Below are 20,946 nucleotides of genomic sequence, written 5' to 3' on the forward strand. Positions count from 1 at the left end.
ATGACGTACTTGTATAGATCTTTGTGTCCTTCTAAATACTCCCACTCCTCCATGGAAAAATAGACTGCGACATCCTGACATCTTATAGGAACCTGAAACATACAATGATACCGTCATCCCCCCGATCCCTCCATAACGTTATTGTATAATGTCCCAGCATTCCCAGCAGTGTCACCTCTCCAGTCAGCAGCTCAATCATCTTGTAGGTGAGTTCTAGGATCTTCTGGTCATTGATGTCCTCATGTATCAGGGGGTGAGGTGGAGGCCCTGTGATTGGGCTCAGGGGTCTTCTCCATCCCTCAGACACAGGGTCCTGACAGCGCTCACTAGAAGTCTTCTTCACTACTGTGTAATCCTGGTTATGGAGATAAACATTAATAATTCTCACTACAGACATTTCCAGAGTCCTCACCTCTCCAGTTCTGTCCATCTGTTATTCCCATAGATAAGAATGATGTAATGTGACGTCATCAGAATCTCTCACCTCTCCAGTAAGCCGGAAGAGGATCTCTAGGGTGAGGTGTAATATCCTCTCCACCATCTTGTCTCTGTCCATATCCATCTTTGATGGGTAATTCTGAAAAATTCTCTTATATAGAAGATCTTCACTGAGAGGATCCGATATTGTAGAGACCTGAATGAGAAGATGATGAGCCTATGTAACATCATAAAAATCCTGTGTAATAATACAATTACTGGAGACAATAAGGGAAACATATGAGGAGATTTATTATTTTACAGTAGTTTTCTTCTTTACATCTAGTAATAAAACCTTTATATTTTAGACCACAGACAACAAGCAATTTCTTCCTCGGAGTCTGCAGCTGAATACGTTTCTCATAGACTCATCTTCCTTATTTGTTAATTCTCGTCTCATTTACCGACACTAGAATCGGCATTAGCAATACTGCAGGAGATATTCATTACACGTGACATGAGAAATAACTACTTTATGATGAAGGCGACATCTTCATCTTCTACTACGGCTCTAGAAACATATTTGGCCAGCGTCTGTCACTGACTACATCACCACCAGCCGCCTATATGAATGTTTCCCAACTTCCCCAGACTGTAATCTTCTATCACGTTAGATCTCATGTCTCATTCACACATAGAAGTTTGAGGCATTTAGAAAACCTTTTTTGTTTTCACAAACACCTCGAACAGAAATTATTAGATACCAAAGTCTCCATGTATAGTGTATTATGGGGTTTATTTCTGGCCTTAGGCTTTCCTATATTGCAAGAAAAACACCGGAAAAAAAGCAGATATTAAAATGCTTCAAAAGAAAATTGGTACCAACAATTCTTGTAAAAAGAAAAAAAACATGCAAAAAGAAATGTTCTTATTTTTAATACGTTAAACATTTAAGAAAAACAAAAAACCTCTTTTGGGCACCAGAACATAGATGTTCACCGCAGGGATGGCACAGGTGCGGCTGCAACAAAAACCCTGGCAGTTTACCCACTTGCTGCTGACAGAAACAAACATGGCATCTAAGAAGGTTTGGTAGAGTTTTGCTGAATGTCCCTCCTCCCCCAAGCTCTTGATAATATGGGGCCTCCTAGTTACAACGATACATAAATGCCTAATAATGGTGCCTGGGCCTGCAACTTACAAAAGTCTATTAGACCGGGCCAGAGGCAGCATTCAATAATCTTTTAACGACCCCATACACATCAGACTAAAGGTGCATGAAAGCACTGATTTTTTGGGGGGATTGGTCGACTATATAATGTATTTGGGGACCTCCCAACAGATGAACTCAGGCCAGAGAAGGATCTGGCATCCTGAATCTCAGAAGCTAATCTGTTTGTTTTTCCTGTAGATAATCCTCCGCTAGAGGAGTCTGGAGGTGACTCTCATACAGATCACAGGAAAGCTGGAATATTTGTGTGTATGGGGGAGTCGGGAGAGATAACCGTCTGCCAAATGACCGTTCAGCCAACACTTATCTCATGTGTATGGGGCCGTTACTATTGCACTGACAGGTAGTGATGATACACAGCACTACAGTAGTACAGTGCATCACCGGAGCAATCAGAGGCTTGTATGTTGTATGATCGCACTAATGAGAGTTGTTTAAAAAAGTTTAAAAAAAAAGTTTAACATGAAAAAATATCACAGTTTTAGCAACAAGAAACATCCGTCACTATAGGTACAATAGAGTCACTGCACAATACTGGTTAAGTCACGTCCATAACAACTTTACTATACTCTATTATCCTATAGACATCCTATACACAGTGGAGTAGACTGAAATCACAGATCACAATGGTCTCCCCACTCACCGGTGGCTGTCCCTCAGAAGCCCTAGATAACCCTGATTATATATATATATATATATATATATATATATATATATATATATATATATATATATATATATATATATATATATATATATATTATATATATATAATAGTGTTGAGCGAGCATGCTCGACACTGCTCGGTACTCGCCCGAGCATCTCACTACTCGGGATGTTCGGCGAGCACCAAGCATTTCAGGGTTACTCGGGCGGGAGCTCGGGTCTCCGCCCAGCATGTTTGGTGCTCTTTACAGAGCCAATGAACATGCAGGGATTGCCAGACAGTCACTGCAATGCCGCAGCCATGTTGTTTGTGGGCATTACAGTGATTGGCTGGCCGCACAGCGTCACCTCGAGTATTTAAAACCGGGTGCCGCCATCTTGGACACAGTCGCCCGGGATCAGACAGTGTAGGGTCAATGCTGCTGAGTTAGGGAGAGATATATAGTGCAAAATAGGTAGTGTAGGGTCTCTAAAGCCTGCCAAATCAAACAAACAGTCCTTCTCAGGACTAATATCCATCCCAGATATCAGGCATGCAGGCAGGCTGTATAGGAGACGCAGTGTTTATACCAACAAGCACTGCATTACAGTCCTGTGTGCTCCTGCTGGTCAAATTTCTAGACTTATCCCCAGGTCTCAGGGGCCAGGAAAAATCCTTTTTTTTTTCATCTAAATCCTTTTTTTTTTTCCTCAGTCAAACTGTACAAATACCCGTCTTATTAACCTTTCGGTATTCCCCCCCCCAAAAAAAAAAAAGATAAAATTGAGTGTGTCTGTGACTGTTCAGACACAAATATATCTGTTTAAAAGAGTCTGGTGTAGGCCAGATAACTAGAACTGTGTTTTTCGTCTTCCACGGTTCAAATCTGGGTGTAATCCACCTTTTTGCATAAAAAAAACATTTTGAGTGTCTCGCTGACTGTTCAGACACAAATATAATTGTACGATAATATACGATTAGCATATAATTTAATGGGTAACTAAGTGTTTAAGTGTCTATAACTAGAAAACCTACATGTATGACACAAACTAGATATGTTTAAAAATAACATTTATTATTGAATAAATATACTAAAAACCACATAATATGGGTAAAGCAGGGAAAGGAAACACATGGGGAGAAAAAAAAAAGTTTTTCCATCTTATGGTAAAGATGACCCAGAGCTCTCCTCACAATGGGAGGAGATCTGCAATGCCTGCTCAAATAAGTTTCTTGGTCTTATCATTAAGAAAAATGGCACCACACTAGCTGAGACCGACCAAGAAATTAATTCATTACAGGATAAACTCAAATCCCTCATCTTAAAATATGATTGGGATAAATTTTATAGTGATATGGAAGAAAATTTCTCCTCCTGGGAAAAACAGATTAAAATTACTAAATCATCCAAATACCAACGAGACTGTCAAGACAAGGAAAACAATAGAATCTATAAATGGAAATACCCACAGCCCACTCGGGGTGAACGGAGAACCTCTGCATCTTCTTCCTTATCCACTGATAGTGAATCAACTGGTATATCTACTATAAGAACAAACTATAACACCAGGTTGGGCCAAAAAACCATGGGCTCTAAGAAAACTAAAATCAGCGATTTTCATCAGGATGACTCTGACATCGCATCTTCCTCATTGAAGATAATTAACCTTTCTTAGCACGTACTAACTAAAGCACAGAATAATGTTCTCTGCAAAGGACTCTCTTTTTCACCAACAACAGGCTTTGACTATTTTACAGCACTAAAAGACCTTCACTTATTTGCCCGAAAATTAATTTTTAAAAAAGTGTTTCATAGATCTGCTGACACGGTTTTGTTTCCTACTTTAGAGGAACAAGAAGCGGTGAACATACTTCAGAGTCTTCTTGATGAACAAGAATCTATTCACACCAGTAAGTTGCCTGCATCTATTATTCCCAAATCCCAACGTTTCCCACCCCTGTCTATGTATCCTAATATAGAAGTATTTGTTCGTCTTGTGGATGAGGAATTTAAAAAGATCTCCTCCTCTTTACCATACGATAATAGCAACAGACAAGAAAGGAAAGTCATTGATGACCTCAAAAAACTACAGGACGTCATCATAAAACCTTCAGACAAGGGTGGGAACGTTGTGTTATGGCCTACTCCCATGTATATACGGGAAGCTAAAAAACAACTTAACGATGGTAAAACATATAAAAAACTTACTTTTAATCCCTTATCCAAATACCAGGTTGAATTACGATCTATTTTGGATGAAGCAGAAACTAATGGTATACTGACAAAGAAGGAATGTGACTATCTATTCTACAAAGACCCTCGTATTTCTACGTTCTACCTAATCCCCAAAATTCACAAGGATACGACCAATCCTCCAGGTAGGCCCATTGTCTCAGGGGTGGGAAACTTCTGTGAACCCACATGTAGATTTATTGACCATTTGCTACGTCCACTGGTTCAAATACTCCCCTCTTTAATTCAGGATACAACCGACTTTTTAAAAAAGATGGACGGTATTAATGTGGACAATGATGTCTTGATGGTGACATGTGATGTTGAGTCACTTTACACCTCAATAGACCATGAAGACGGTCTTAGGGCAGTGGAGGTCTTTCTGGCGATGTCTGATTATGATAAAAATTTGAGAACATTAATCATGCAACTACTTCGTTTTGTATTGAGTCACAACTTCTTTCTTTTCCAAGACTCTTTCTTCCTGCAGCTCCGGTGTACCGCTATGGGGGCGGCATGCGCCCCATCCTATGCTAATTTATTCCTGGGGCTGTGGGAAAGAGAGATATTGATGACCAACCCATCACCATTGTCCAATAATATTTTATATTGGGGTAGATATATTGATGACATATTCTTTCTATGGCAGGATTCCATGGAAGATGTTACATCGTTCATCAATCTACTCAATGTAAATGATCGCAATATAAAACTCACATTTAAAACAGGAAGAGAGAAAATTGTATATCTGGACGTTACATTAGAAATCGATTCTAACGGTTTCATCCAAACAGATGTCCATCGAAAACCCACCGCTGCCAACACTCTACTTCACGCACAATCATCACATCCTAAAAATCTTATCAAAAGTATCCTCAATGGACAGTTTTTAAGAATGCACTGCATCTGCTCCAATGATTCAAAATTTGAAAAACAAGGATCCCGGTCACAGGGGTTAGCACATACTCAGCTACTTTGCACAAGCTTTAATATTGCACACCATGTTCATTTATTTTTACTGCAGTATTTTATATTTATTGTTACGAGTTTGCACAATTGGCACTATGCACTTTATTGCTGCACTTCTTTTTCAATATATGCAGTATATTTCTGTGGAGTATGGTTCTCATGATTTGCACTTTATGCATGTAATTCAATGATAGCCGTAATCTACCCTTGTGACTTTTTTTTTCTCCCCATGTGTTTCCTTTCCCAGCTTTACCCATATTATGTCGTTTTTAGTATATTTATTCAATAATAAATGTTATTTTTAAACACAAATATAATTGTTTAAAAGATTCTGGTGTAGACCAGATAACTAGAACTGTGTTTTTCCTGTTCCACGGTTCAAATCTGGGTGTAATCCACCTTTTTTGCATACAAAAAAAAACATTTTGAGTGTCTCGCTGACTGTTCAGACATAAATATATGTTAAAAAAGATTCTGGTGTAGGCCAGAGAACTAGAACTGTGGTTTTCCTCTTCCACTGTTCTAATCTACTTTTTATTACCCTTTTGCCATTGATAGTGCGAGTGTAAGTTATTTTACTTCATTTACAATGGTCAAGGAGCGTGGCAAGGGACGTGGAACTGGACGTTCTTGTGATGGTGCGTGCAGAGGACGGGGCCGTGGCCAAGGTGAAAATGTGCCACAACCAACAGCCACATCTTCTCGCTCCCAGTTCTTGACTGAATTACTAGGGAAGCACACAACACCAGTATTGCGAACTGATCAGTGTGAACAGGTTATTAATTGGATAGCAGATAATACTTCCAGTCACCTGGGCACCACCACCTCCGGTCTGTCTTCCACATGGTCAAGTCTTAGTAGCCGTGAGTCTCGACCGCATACTCCTCCTCACCCTGATGCTCCTTCCTCCCACCATGCCAAGTGTCGTCAGACAGCAACTGATCCCACACTTGGACACTCTGAAGAGCTGTTCACTGGTCCATTTCCATATTTGGGCCCCTCGCCTGCTCTGCTTGAAGTGGTGGAAGAGGAGATCCCATGTAGCGATGGCCAAATATTTGAACAGCCACGGCCACAGGAAGGCGACGCTGGCAATTTGTCACAAGAGGTGGACGATGACTAGACACAATTGCCACAAAGTGAGGAGGAGGACCGTGGTGCGGAAGTGGAAGAGGTGGTGGATGATCTAGTAACTGACCCAATGTGGCAGGAGGACACGCAGAGCGAGGCCAGCAGCACACAGGGGTAGGGAGGCAGAGTACCCCAACAGGCAGAAAGAAGCAGTGTGGTGGCCGCAGACAGAAGGCGGGCAACAGTTCCCCGTAACACCAACACGTGGGACGTTGCCAGTACAACCGATAGGTCTTCCAGAGTCTGGAATTTTTTTAAAGACTCTGCTGATAACCCCAAAAAGGCCATTTGTACCACCTACCATGCCACCATCAGCAGGGGTGACTAAACTACCAGCCTGACCACCACCAGCATGATCAGGCACATGTCAGCAAAGCACCCGACTTTGTGGGGCGAACCCCAGGGTCCACGACCAGTGTCAGCGGGTTTCACCATTGCTTCTTCCGCTGTTGTGAATGTAAGAGAACCCCCTGCTGTGCGTGCAAGGCAATCCCCTGTCCATACTGCATGCAAAGATGCCCCCTCCTCTCAGTCTTCACTTGTTATGGCAGTTTCTCAAGAAACAGCATCAAAATCCACGTCCCACCGCAGTATTCAATTGTCCATATCCCAGACCTTTGAACGAAAGCGCAAATTCGCAGCCAACGCCCCACAGGCCACAGTCCTAAATTTGCACATTTCATGACTGCTTGCATTGGAAATGCTGCCTTTTAGGCTGGTGGAGACGGAATCCTTCCGCAACCTTATGGCGGTGGCCGTCCCTCGGTACTCGGTCCCCAGCCGACACTATTTTGCCAAGTGTGCCATCCCCGCACTACACAAGCACGTGTCCCAAAACATCTGCCGTGCCCTCAACAACGCAGTTACTGGGAGAGTCCACCTGACAATGGACACGTGGACAAGTGCTTGTGGCCAGGGACGGTACATCTCCCTGACGGCACACTGGGTAAACATAGTGGAAGCCGGGACCCAGTCGGACCTTGGGACGGAATACATCCTCCCTACACCTATGTCAGTCAGAGTTGCCCCCACAGTGTACAGCTCCTGCGCATCATCCTCCTCCTCCTCCTCATGTTCAGCCTCCATCTCAGATATCACCACATCAGTTACAAGCTGGAAGCACTGCAGTACTGCCTCACCCAAGTGGCAACAGGCTGTGCTGAAACTCATAAGCTTAGGTGATAAACCTCACACTGCTTGTGAGTTGTGGACAGCTGTGAAAGAGCAGGCAGATCTGTGGCTGAGACCACTGAACCTACATCCAGGCATGGTCGTGTGTGACAATGGCGGCTCTGAGGTGAGGCAAGATCACACACGTACCATGCCTGGCTCATGTGCTTAACATCGTGGTTCAGCGATTTCTTAAATCGTAACCAGAGTTGCCAGATCTGCTGGTCAAAGTACGCCGCCTGTCAGCTCATTTTTGCAAGTCGGCTACAGCTTCCGCTACCCTTGCTGCGCTGCTGCAGCGTTTGCAGCTTCCAGCACACCGACTGGTGTGTGATGTCCCCACACGTTGGAACTCTACCCTCCACATGTTGCAAAGAATTTGTGAGCAGAAGAGAGCAGTTGTGGAGTACCAGCTGCAACAAGGCCGTCGATATACAGGTCAGACTCCACACATAAAATCTCAGGAGTGGACCTGGATGTCTGACATATGTACCATCCTGACAAACTTTGAGGAGTCCACCAAGATGGTGAGTGGCGATGACGCCATCATTAGCGTCAGCATTCCACTTGTCTGTCTTTTGCAACGCTCTTTGCAGAGAATTAAAGAGGAGGCATTGCAGCCAGACTATGATGAGATGGATCAAGAAGCCGTAGCGGGCGATTACACACAGCCCAGCCTCATCTCATCCCAAATTGCACTGGGGGACAATGAGGGAGAGGAGGAAGAACAGGAGCTGGTATCATGCGCTGTAGACCGTAGTACCTGTACAACTGTCATACCGTCGGTTCAGCGTGGGTGGCCTGTGGACAGGGGAGAGGAGGAGGAGGAGAGCATGGTCAGTCATCATCTTGGTGAGGACACGGAAGTCTTGCCCGTTACCAGTCTGGCACACATGGCTGACTTTATTTTACGCTGCCTTAACCATCACCCTCGCGTTGTCAAAATGTTGGGTGACAGTCATTACTGGTTGGTGACACTTTTAGACCCCCGCTGCAAGAGAACATTCACTCTCTTATTCCTGAGGTGGAGAGGTCTACAAAAATGGGCAGTACCAGAAAGCCCTTGCTGCAGAACTGTTAAAAAAATTCCCATCTGAACACGCTAGCGGCAGAGGTCACCGTTCATTGCCCAACCAAGGCGTACAGGCGAGAGAGATGCAACTCCAATCCAGCAGAGGCAGGGGAACACTGTCAACGTACTGGGACAGCTTTCTGAGACCCGCCCAGCTTACAGGCCCCGAAGCGCGGGGTACTCTCACAAGGAGTGGAAAGCTTCAAAAGATAGTGAGGGAGTACCTTGCCGACCGTACCAGCGTCGTCCGTGATTCCTCTGTGCCTTTTAATTAGTGGGCATACAAGCTGGACACTTGGAATGAACTCGCTCTGTACGTCTTGGAGGTCCAGGCCTGCCCTGCCACTAGTGTGTTATCGGAGCGTGTTTTTAGTGCTGTTGGGAGAATTATAACTGATAAGCGCACTCGCCTGTCAACTGACAATGCTGACAAGCTGACCCTTATCAAAATGAACAAGGGCTGGATTGGGCCAGATTTCTCATCATCAGCATGTTACAGCAGAGTAACAAAGTCAAATCCACTGTGTTATTTCGGGAGGTGTATTCCCGTACACCGCTTCACACCCAAATATGGGTATACGCTTACTCATTTCAGCTGTATTTTGCTCTTCTCCTTATCCTCAGCCTCCACCACCACTATACCACCAGGGTGACTGTGGTCCGTGTTGCCAGCATTGCAAGTTCCTCCGTTCTAATTTTTGGCAGCTTTTGCTTGGAAGGCATAGGCAAAGACTATGGGAGACCCACTCCCCCATAATGGGAATAATGTTTTTAATATGCTATACTGCATGGCTCTTGTACGGGGCATTGCAAGATCCTCCGTCCTAATTTTTGGCAGCTTTTGCTTGAAATACATAGGATAAGACTATGGGAGACCCACTCCCCCATAATGGGAATAATGTTTTTAACATACTGTACTGCATGGCTCTTGTAAGGGGCATTGCAAGTTCTTTCATCCTAATTTTTGGCAGCTTTTGCTTGAAAGGCATAGGCAATGACTATGGGAGACCCACTCCCCCATAATGGGAATATTGTTTTTAATATGCTGTACTGCATGGCTCTTGCAAGGGGCATTAAAACCGTCTTGTTAAGCTAATGTGACCTCCACGTCTCTTCCACGGGGCATTAAAACTGTCTTATTAAACCACTCTGAACTCCACGTCTCTTCCAAGGGGCATTAAAACCGTCTTGTTAAGCTATTGTGACCTCCACGTCTCTTCCAAGGGGCATTTAAACCGTCTTGTTAAACCACTCTGAACGCCACATCTCTTCCAAGGGGCATTAAAACCGTCTTGTTAAGCTACTGTGACCTCCACATCTCTTCCAAGGGGCATTAAAACCATCTTGTTAAACCACTCTGAACCTTACGTCTCTTCCAAGGGGCATTAAAACCGTCTTGTTAAACCACTCTGAATTCCACAGGTCTTCCAAGGGGCATTAAAACCGTCTTGTTAAGCTACTGTGACATCCACATCTCTTCCAAGGGGCATTAAAACTGTCTTGTTAAACCACTCTGAACTCCACGTCTCTTCCAAGGGGCATTAAAACCGTCTTGTTAAACCACTCTGAACTACATAGCTCTTCAAAGGGGCATTGAAATGTTGTTTTTAATTACCTCTAACCTCCACGACTCTTCCAAAGGGCATTGCATTTACTCCTAATTTTAGTCAGCTTTTGCTTTTCAATGCATAGGCAAACACTAACAGAGACCCACTCCCCTATAATGTGTAGAAGGTTTTTAGTACGCTGTAATCCACGTCAGTTTCAAGGGGCATTGCAGTTCCTCATAATTTTGGAAAGCCTTCCATTCACTGCTTAGGCCAACAGTGTACAGGAGACCCAGTTGCTATAAATGGAAAAAACGGTTTAGTTAAGGCCCTCTGACCTCCATGTCACTTCCAAGGGGCATTGGACTGCCTCGAAATTTTTGGTAGGCATTGCACTCACTGTATGCCCTATAACTGTGTAGCCGAACCGCTCCTTTTGGTACAGAAACATATACTACAAGACATGTGTGGTTGACTGGCCTGATATTGATGTGAATGGTCCCTGTTCCTCCTGCTCTTTCTCCTTTGCCACCACCTCATCCATCATTCATCACCTGAAGCTTTGTTTTAAAGGGAGTCATAGAACTGGGAGAGTAGCAGGAAAACATCCAGCAATCCTTGGAGGAGGTAGGATATGCGCCAAAACGCTGACCACCTCAGGCCTAGCCGCTACTAGATACATGCGCTTGCATTCCAAGGAGCAGAAAGCTAAGGAGATGGATGGCCTCATGATCATGAATAATTTACTCATTGTGTAGGAGGCCGACCACTGCTGCTGTCTACCTTCTGAACTTTGTGTTGAAGCCTGATTGACCCAGGACCCGCAATCCTCTATGTCTGGAGGACGTGTTGCATCCCAGTCTCCAACTGTGTCCCGGCTTCCACAATATTAACCCAGTGTGAAGGTGTCAGTGAGATGGACCATCCCTGGCCACATTCACTTGTCCACGTGTTTGTGGTTAGGCTGTCCTTCCCACTAAATGCACTGGGGAGGGCACAGGTAATGCTTTGGTATGTGCACTTGTGTATAAGGCGCACCGGGACAAATAGGGGCGGCTGGGGACCGTTTATGGACACCCGACCGCCCCCAGGCGGCTGGGGACAGTGTGTGGGCACCAGGTCGCGGGGCGGCTGGGGACCGAGTATGGACACCCGCCCACCCCATGGCGGCTGGGGACCAAGCGTGGACACCCGGCCGCCGGGCGGCTGGGGACTGAGTATGGATACCAGGCCGCCGACGCAGCCATGACGTGGTGGCCAGATTCCGCCTCCACATGCCTAAAAGGCCCAATTTCAAGTGCAAGCAAGCAGTATGGTATTGCAGCCTGGGAGTGGGTGGGTGGCAGTCTGCATACTTGCGCTTGCATTGCAGGGAATGGGGGAGGTACAATTGAACACTGCGATGGGACAAGGACTTGCACGGGAATAGTTGCAAGTCTGCGTCTTCTGATGCGGCAAGGATCACTTCTGATGGGCACACTTTTAGGCAGTGACCTGGGTGTCAGAGATGCTATCAGGGGTCTTCCCCATGCTGGTCCCATGTCTTTTCAGCACTGTATGCATCTGTCACACAGCACATGGCCAGATAAGATTGTAAAATGTTAAAATGACATTTCCCGGTGAATGCATTTGTCACGGTTGAAAGCAATACAAAAGTGCAAAAACGCATAAAAAATGCTACTTGTGAACATAGCCCAAGGTGTGCAGGAGTATTTTTGTTTTTGGTTATTTATTTTACCTTATACACAAGTCTTTACCGTGGAAAGGATGTTCCTTAACATATTTCACAGGAAAACCGTTTCAGTTTCGTTTTTGAACGTTTTATTCTGAGCCCATAAAAGTGGCTTAATACCTCTGACCACATTGTTGACAGCATTGACCTGGGGGTTAGAAATGCTTCCTGGGGCGATCCCCATGCTGTCCCCATGTCATTTGAGCACTGTCACTATCATTTTGGGCACTTTTTAGGCTTTCTACAGACTGCCGGGGGTGCCGCCGCAAAAATGCTCGGGTCTCCCATAGACTAACATTGGGCTCGTTTCTCGGGTCAAGCACCCGAGTATCACGGTGAGCTCGGCCCGAGCTTCGAGCACCCGAGCATTTTAGTGCTCGCTCAACACTAATAATAAATACACTGATACATTAAGTAGGACCACGTATATCTCAAGGTATATATAAAGGAAAGGGTATGATACTCATCAGAGAATGTTTCAATAATCCGCCTCAACGCATTTCCCCAACACGTTCATCAGGAGACTTGATTCAGGGATGTTAATTCATGATGTTCAGCAGTGTGCCTAATAGCCATATGTCCATGTATAAATATCCCACATCATCCAAAAACCCCTCCCCAGACTAGGAGACCCATTCCCATTCCTAGAGGTGAATTGTCATAGGATATATAGAATGGAGTCTGTCTACAATAATGTATTGCGCTTGTGCTATTTTTCATGTGCGAGAGGTCCGATAATGTCCATCCCTTAGTGTCCTTGTCCGGAAGTGACTTGCTATAAACTTTAACGGCAGATAAACTGATTGCTGCCACGCTACTCGTATCCTTCCCTGCGCATGACCGTAGTTATGCATTCCACGCCGGAGAGCATCTAGGGTCATTATTTACGATTGTGCAGGTCCGGACGTGTGCGTTCCACACCTGAAAGCATACTGAATTTGGATTGCATTCCTCCAATATACAGGGTGGGCCATTTATATGGATATACCTAAATTAAATGGGAATGGTTGGTGATATCAACTTCCTGTTTGTGGCACATTAGTATATGGGAGGGGGAAAACTTTTCCAGATGGTTGGTGACCATGGTGGCCATTTTGAAGTCTGCCATTTTGGATCCAACTTTATTTTTTTCAATGGGAAGAGGGTCATGTGAAACATCAAACTTATTGAGAATTTCATAAGAAAAACAATGGTGTGCTTAGTTTTAACGTAACTTTATTCTTTCATGAGTTATTTACAAGTTTATGACCACTTATAAAATGTGTTCAAAGTGCTGCCCATTGTGTTGGATTGTCAATGCAACCCTCTTCTCCCACTCCTCACACACTGATAGCAGCACCGCAGTAGAAATGCTAGCACAGGCTTCCAGTATCCGTTGTTTCAAATGCTGCACATCTCGTATCTTCACAGCATAGACAATTGCCTTCAGATGACCCCAAAGATAAAAGTCTAAGGGGGTCAGATCGGGAGACTTTGGTGGCCATTCAACTGGCCCACGAACACCAATCCACTTTCCAGGAAACTGTTCATGTAGGAATGCTCGGACCTGACACCCATAATGTGATGGTGACCATCTTGTTGGAAAAACTCAGGGAATGTGCCATCTTCAGTGCATAAAGAGGGCAGCACATCATCATGTAGCAATTTCAGATATCCAGTGGCATTGAGGTTTCCATTGATGAAGAATGGCCCCACTATCTTTGTACCCCATATACCATACCATCAAGATACGAGATGTACAGCATCTGAAACAACGGATACTGGAAGCCTGTGCTAGCATTTCTTCTGCGGTGTTGCTATTAGTGTGTCAAGAGAGGGAGAAGATGGTTGCATTGACAATCCAACACAATGGGCAGCACTTTGAACACATTTTATAAGATGTCATAAACTTGTAAAAAACTCATGAAAGAATAAAGTTACGTTAAAACTAAGCAAACCATTGTTTTTCTTACGAAATTCTCAATAAGTTTGATGTGTCACATGACCCTCTTCCCATTGAAAAAAATAAAGTTTGATCCAAAATGGCCGACTTTAAAATGGCCGTCATGGTCACCACCCATCTGGAAAAGTTTCCCCCCTCCCATATACTAATGTGCCACAAACAAGAAGTTGATATCACCAACCATTCCCATATAATTTAGGTGTATCCATATAAATGGCCCACCCTGTAGAAAAGTCCTGTCTCTGAGATTAGCATCATGGGAGACTAAAAACAAGTATTGCACATCCTCCCATCAGGCAATTAGCATGTAGATCTACTTTATCACTACATAAAATATGGGATGGTGGCCCACAGTATATTCCTAAATGGTAAAATTTTACCTCTTACATAATTGGAGATATACAAGGAACACCACACTTGTTAATTACTAAACAGTATATGTGTGTGATATAACTAATAAGAACTAATTCTGATATAGAAGCTCAGATATCTTGATGAAGTACAACAATATGTGAACCTCATTCACAGGGAACTGAGTAGAAATGGGTAGAGTATAAAATCCAAAAATGTAATCTGGAATGGGGCTGTATTCACACAAAACAGGCAAAGGAAATTTGCTCATCGAGTCCCTTAGGGCCTAGTGAATCCAGTCTGGAAATTCACTCACTTTCCTTTTTGAGGACCCATCTATTGTGATCACCTCCTCTCACATTGGGTTTAACCACCGCAACGAAACAAAAGGAGATGTCTCTGGTTTTACCTCGATGTGCACTGTTCATGTGTCTCACTAATGGGGTGTCCTGACCATGGTGTATTTCGCCCAAATGCTCCCCACCCTCCTCCTAGACTCTCTCTTGGTCTTGCCTACATATTCTAGGGGGCAGGTGTATGTGACCATATATACAAGTTCTGAGGTTTTACAGTTGGAATAACCCCTCTGGAAAAAGGCTTTACTTGCAAAGGAACTCAAGAAAGATTTACATGGCCCCATTCTCCAGATCTAAAGAAACCACAGATTCTTCTATCTAGCCAAGTTCCCTTAGGTGCAGTTTTTTTTTTATAGAAACTATGCATTAAACGGTCTCTACGGCTATGTGCCCACGATGCAGAAATGAAGCAGAAAATTTCTGCAGCATTTCTGCATCTCCCTGGCAGAAAAAACGCATGCAGATTGTGCATGCGTTTTTTTCCTGCAGAATACATGCGGATTCACATGCGTTTCCGCATGCAGATTGACAAGCGCTTTCCAGGTGATAGCATCACTTGGAAAGTGCTTGACAACTAGGTCACACTGTATAAATCCATGCAAACAGCATGGATTTATATAGTGTGACCGTAAAAATTAAAACAAATCAAGCTATACTCACCCCCGATGCCCGGCGTGGCTGCAGCGCTCGTTCCTCTCCGGTTCCCGGCTGCCGGCATATCACGAGACAGAGCGGTGAAGGGCCTGCGGTCACATGACTGTGACGTCACCACAGGTCCTTCAGCGCTGCCGGCATTCAGAGAGAAGCCTTCGGAAAGGTGAGTATAAACTTTATTTGTTATTTTATTCTTTTTTTACAGGAACAATGGTACCCAGGTCTGGAGGAGAGTCTCCTCTCCTCCAGAACTGGGTACCATCTGCACATAGAGACGCATAGAAGCCGCTTGTACAAATGTACAGTCGCGGTTTCTATGCGTCTCAATGCAAGTCAATGGCGGGAGTTCCGCTGCGCTTCCGCAAAATTAAATGACATGCTGCGGATTTTTGTACGCAGCATAAACGCTGCGGAAAAATCCGCAGCATGTGCATAGAACATGCGGAATCCCCTTGGGGACCATGGGGTGCGGATTACCTAGCGTTTCACAAGCGTTTATGCTGCGGAAATTCCGCAGCATAAACGCTTGAAAAACGCTACATGGGCACCCAGCCTAATTGACCAACCCTTTCTGAAAGTTATTGTGGGAATAGATCCCACAGCACCCTCAGGTCCGGGTCAACCACAGGTATATCCCAGTGTTTTCTGAGGATATTTAAAATATGGTCACTCTGATAGATGTAAGTTCTTATTACCCGTGTTATCCCATCTTTTTCTTGGTCTCTTGGTTAGGTATGGAGGAGTGTCTGTCTCTCCTGCTTTTCTGCAAACGATCGTGCAGAATCCAAACTGTACTGTGGATACCTTTTTCCCTGAATCTGGTGTTCATGTCTATTACCTGTATATTAAAATCTGTGACATTAGAACAGTTCCTTCTCAGCCATAAAAATTGGCCCTTGGGTACTCCCTTTTTCAGTGGGATGGGGTGGTGGCTATCCCACTTCAATAGTTTATTAGTGCTTGTAGGTTTATGGTAGATGAGTGTTCCTGGGGTCCCATCCTGTTCTTTCTTGATTGGTACATCCAGGAAAGGCAACTGGTTATAACCCCTGATGAAGCCACGTGTAGTGGCGACACGCGTTGGGCACTGAATGCCCGCCTGCTTCATCCCAGCATAGGATTTTGTGCTCAGGGAGGTGATTGATCGTAGCGCTATTATGTGCAGGAGGGATACTTACAGCATGAAAGGGTTTTGTATTTATTTATACCCTGAATAGTACTTTTTGTGGTATGTGAGTATATAGTATTTGTCAGCTCAGATATTCTATATGGGCTTCATTTATGTTTGGGACTCTTTGTATTTTTCAATATATACTCTGCTGTAGTAGGCATATATTTCCCTCTTCATCTTTCTGGACTATAGTACACCTCCTTGAATACTAATGTCAGGCAGTCATAACTAATTTGCATGTGTACGATATTGATCACCAGGGATAATACTGGCACTTGTTGTATTATGGTACTGCTTGTTCTGTTGTAACTAGGGATGTCTTTTTGGAGCAGGTGGGCTTCAAATTAGTGGGTAACCCCACTATATTGATTTTACTTGTGTTTTAGCTATTTGGGTTTTTTGACGTTGTTTGTATGTATTTATATTTGTAATGAATAAAATTTATTGTCACTTATTATAACGTTTAATAATTTATTGAAGTATTGCTGGGTGATCACTGCTTCATAGCACACCTCTTTTCCCTTTTTTCACGTGTATTTATGTGGTGTGCAGCATGTTGATCCCCTTTTTGATTTGGATGGTGCCCTCCATAGTTTAGTGTTTATTGGTTATAACCAAACTCGGATGTAAATCTAGGGCCCACTCTATTGATGTTGAGTCCCCTGACAAACTCAAGAAATTGTTCACTCGTCCCTGACCAGATGACAAAAATGTCAGCAATATATTTGTACCATACCCCAATATATGGATGCCACCACTTATGACCATCCCTGAATATTGTGGTTTCCTCCCACCAGCCCAGGAGTAGGTTAGAATACAAGGGGGCACAGGCAGGGCCGGCGTCAGCACCCGGCGTACCCGGGCAAGTGCCGGGGCCCTGGAAAATCAGAGGGGCCCAGCCGCCCACTCACTGTCGGGGCCCGGCCCAAACACCCGCCCGCCCGCCCACTCACTCACTGTCGGGGCCGGGCCCACACAACCACCCGCCCACTCACTGTCGGGGCCGGGCTCACACACCCGCCCGCCCACTCACTGTCGAGGCCGGGCCCACACACCCGCCCGCCCACTCACTGTCGGGGCCGGGCTCACACACCCGCCCGCCCACTCACTGTCGGGGCCGGGCCCACACACCCACCCGCCCACTCACTGTCGGGGCCATGGCCGCATCTTCGGCACCTGTTCAGTGACGCAGGCGCTGCTTGATTGCCGGCACTCCCCCAGTCCCAGAAATGGCCGTGCGCTGTCAGGCTGTGTCTGCTAGTAATGACACGGCAGGGTCGACGGCACTGCACCTTTAATTTTGCTTGTGTGTCGCCCCTGCCGCGTCATTACTAGCAGACACAGTCGCACAGCGCGCAGCCATGTCTGGGGGAGTGCCATCAAACACCGTCGGAGCGGAGGTCCTGCACAGATGGGGGGGGGAGCGGCCCGGACCCGACCGCAAGTGGGCCCCTCTGATGGTCCAGGGCCATGAAGTCTGTGACACGCCGGGGGCCCTGCACTGCCCCATACCTGAGGAGCTGCTGGACAGGACACTGGACCGGGGACAGGTGAGTGGGGCTTCCCCAATCCCCATATTAAAAATACTTGTAATGGGTCTGTGTGAGTGCATGTATGTGAATGTCAGTGTGTATGACTGTGTATATATATTTGTCTGTTTTATATATGTCTTTAAGAATTTGTGTAAAAATATGTGTTTATCTGTATGTGTACATATCTGTGTACCGTGTGTGCGTGCGTGTGTCTGCGTACCGTGTGTGCATGTCTGCGTACCGTGTGTGTGCGTGTGTCTGCGTACCGTGTGTGTGCGTGTGTCTGCGTACCGTGTGTGTGCGTGTGTCTGCGTACCGTGTGTGCATGTCTGCGTACCGTGTGTGCGTGCATGTGTCTGCGTACCGTGTGTGCGTGCATGTGTCTGCGTACCGTGTGTGCGTGCGCATGTCTGCATATGTGAAGGATGAGGTGGCAGGCTGGGCCCTGTGTACTATATATATATATTTCTCCGCCGTATCTGTGCATCATGAATCGTTTATGTGTTAAAAGGGTCCACTGAGACTCTTTCGCCCGGGGCCCAGAAAAACCTGGAGCCGGCCCTGGGCACAGGGGCTCCCTATCGCAGTTCCCCTGAGCTGGTGGAAGTACTTCCTGTCAGAAAGAAAGAAGTTATGAGTAAGAGTGAATTTTAGAAGACCCTCCATGAAGTCATTATGTCTGCTACACTATATTGATCTCCATTTGAAAAAATGTCTTACTCCTCTGATACCATCCTCATGCAGTATATTACTGTACAAAGCCTCAATATCTAGTAAGGCCTGGTCCCTACATGCATGTATACATGCTCGAGGGTCTACATGTAGGGGAGCAGCCAAAGGAAAACAAATTCCAGAGGGATTATTCCAACTGCAGGACCTCAGGCGGTACTGGGAGAACATTATACTGTGTGGGCATCATACATCCTGCATAAGAGGCATAATGGGGGCATTACACTGTGTGGGGGCATCATACATACTGCATAAGGGGCATAATGGGTGCATTACACTGTGTGGCGGCACCAGACATACTACACTAGGGGCATAATGGGGGCATTACACTGTGGGGGGCACCATACATACTACACTAGGGGCATAATGGGGGCATTACACTGTGGGGGGGCACCATACATACCACACTAGGGGCATTACACTGTGTGGCGGCATCAAACATCCTGCATAAGGGGCATAATGGGGCATTACACTGTGTGGGGGCATCATACATCCTGCATAAGGGGCATAATGGGTGCATAACACTGTGGGGCATCATACATACTGCATAAGGGGCATAATGGGGGCATTACACTGTGTGGGGCATCATACATCCTGCATAAGGGGCATAATGGGGGCATTACACTGTGGGGCATTATACATCCTGCATAAGGGGCATAATGGGGGCATTACACTGTGTGGGGCATCATACATCCTGCATAAGGGGCATAATGGGGGCATTACATTGTGGGGCATCATACATCCTGTATAAGGGGCATAATGAGGGCATTACACTGTGGGGCATTATACATCCTGCATAAGGGGCATAATGGCGGCATTACACTGTGTGGGGCATCATACATCCTGCATAAGGGGCATAATGGGGGCATTACACTGTGGGGCATCATACATCCTGTATAAGGGGCATAATGAGGGCATTACACTGTGGGGCATTATACATCCTGCATAAGGGGCATAATGGGGGCATTACACTGTGTGGGGTCATCATACATACTGCATAAGGGGCATAATGGGGGCATTACACTGTGGGGCATCATACATCCTGTATAAGGGGCATAATGGGGGCATTACACTGTGGGGCATTATACATCCTGCATAAGGGGCATAATGGGAACATTACACTGTCGGGCAGTAAAGGGGTCCTGTACTATGAGAACAATACGTTTCCTCCCTTCCTGTCTCCATAGTTGGGTCGTATGTATCTATTACAGGAAACAGAACAAAAACCTTATGATTCTTATAAAGGGGCAACACAAGACCCCAAAAGAGTCTCCGTGCTGAAGGGGTTAATGCCCCCTGCGCCCAGTAATGGGGTCTCCACATACCTCCACCTGCAGAGCCGCCACCACATATATGGCTGCTCTGTGCGCACATGAGCTGTGAGGAGGTCACAGGAGGGGAGGAGTCAGGGGTCACATGATCAGGGGCCTCAGTGGATGCAGGACTCTGCTGTGTTGGTTGTCATGGTGCTGGATGAGCTGAAGTTTATGTGTGGGGTCAGGAGGGGTTTACAGTGTGGATGTAGCAGAGCCGAGTGTGTACGAGGTGTACGGAGCAGAGCCGCGTGTGTACGAGGTGTACGGAGCAGAGCCGCGCGTGTACGAGGTGTACGGAGCGGAGCCGTGTGTGTACGAGGTGTACGGAGCGGAGCCGTGTGTGTACGAGGCGTACGGAGCGGAGCCGCGTGTGTACGAGGTGTACGGAGCAGAGCCGCGTGTGTACGAGGTGTACGGAGCAGAGCCGTGTGTGTACGAGGCGTACGGAGCGGAGCCGCATGTGTACGAGGCCTACGGAGCGCAGCCACGTGTGTGCAAGGCGTACGGAGCGGAGCCATGTGTGTACGAGGTGTACGGAGCGGAGCTGCGTGTGTACGAGGTGTACGGAGCGGAGCCGCGTGTGTACGAGGTGTACGGAGCGGAGCCGCGTGTGTACGAGGTGTACGGAGCGGAGCCGCATGTGTGCGAGGAGTACGGAGCGGAGCCGCGTGTGTACGAGGTGTACGGAGCGGAGCTGCATGTGTACGAGGCCTACGGAGCGCAGCCACGTGTGTGCAAGGCGTACGG

The 20,946-nt window shown here is 46.0% G+C and overlaps 1 protein-coding gene across 1 annotated transcript; it reads right to left on the reverse strand.

The window, feature by feature from the left end:
• Nucleotides 1-9: 9 nt before the first annotated feature.
• Nucleotides 10-20,269, reverse strand: LOC141192268 (gastrula zinc finger protein XlCGF66.1-like; the record flags this gene model as incomplete). Its single annotated transcript, XM_073661763.1, has 4 exons — nt 20,209-20,269; nt 485-634; nt 176-355; nt 10-92 (listed from the first exon to the last, which is right to left on the reverse strand). Coding segments are annotated over exons 2-4 (341 nt in total), but the record flags the coding sequence as incomplete, so codon positions are not given.
• Nucleotides 20,270-20,946: the final 677 nt, after the last annotated feature.

The sequence above is a fragment of the Phyllobates terribilis genome, unplaced genomic scaffold (assembly GCF_046119375.1).
Source record: "Phyllobates terribilis strain yellow unplaced genomic scaffold, ASM4611937v1 Scaffold_56__1_contigs__length_8794411, whole genome shotgun sequence".
NCBI lineage: Eukaryota > Metazoa > Chordata > Amphibia > Anura > Dendrobatidae > Phyllobates > Phyllobates terribilis.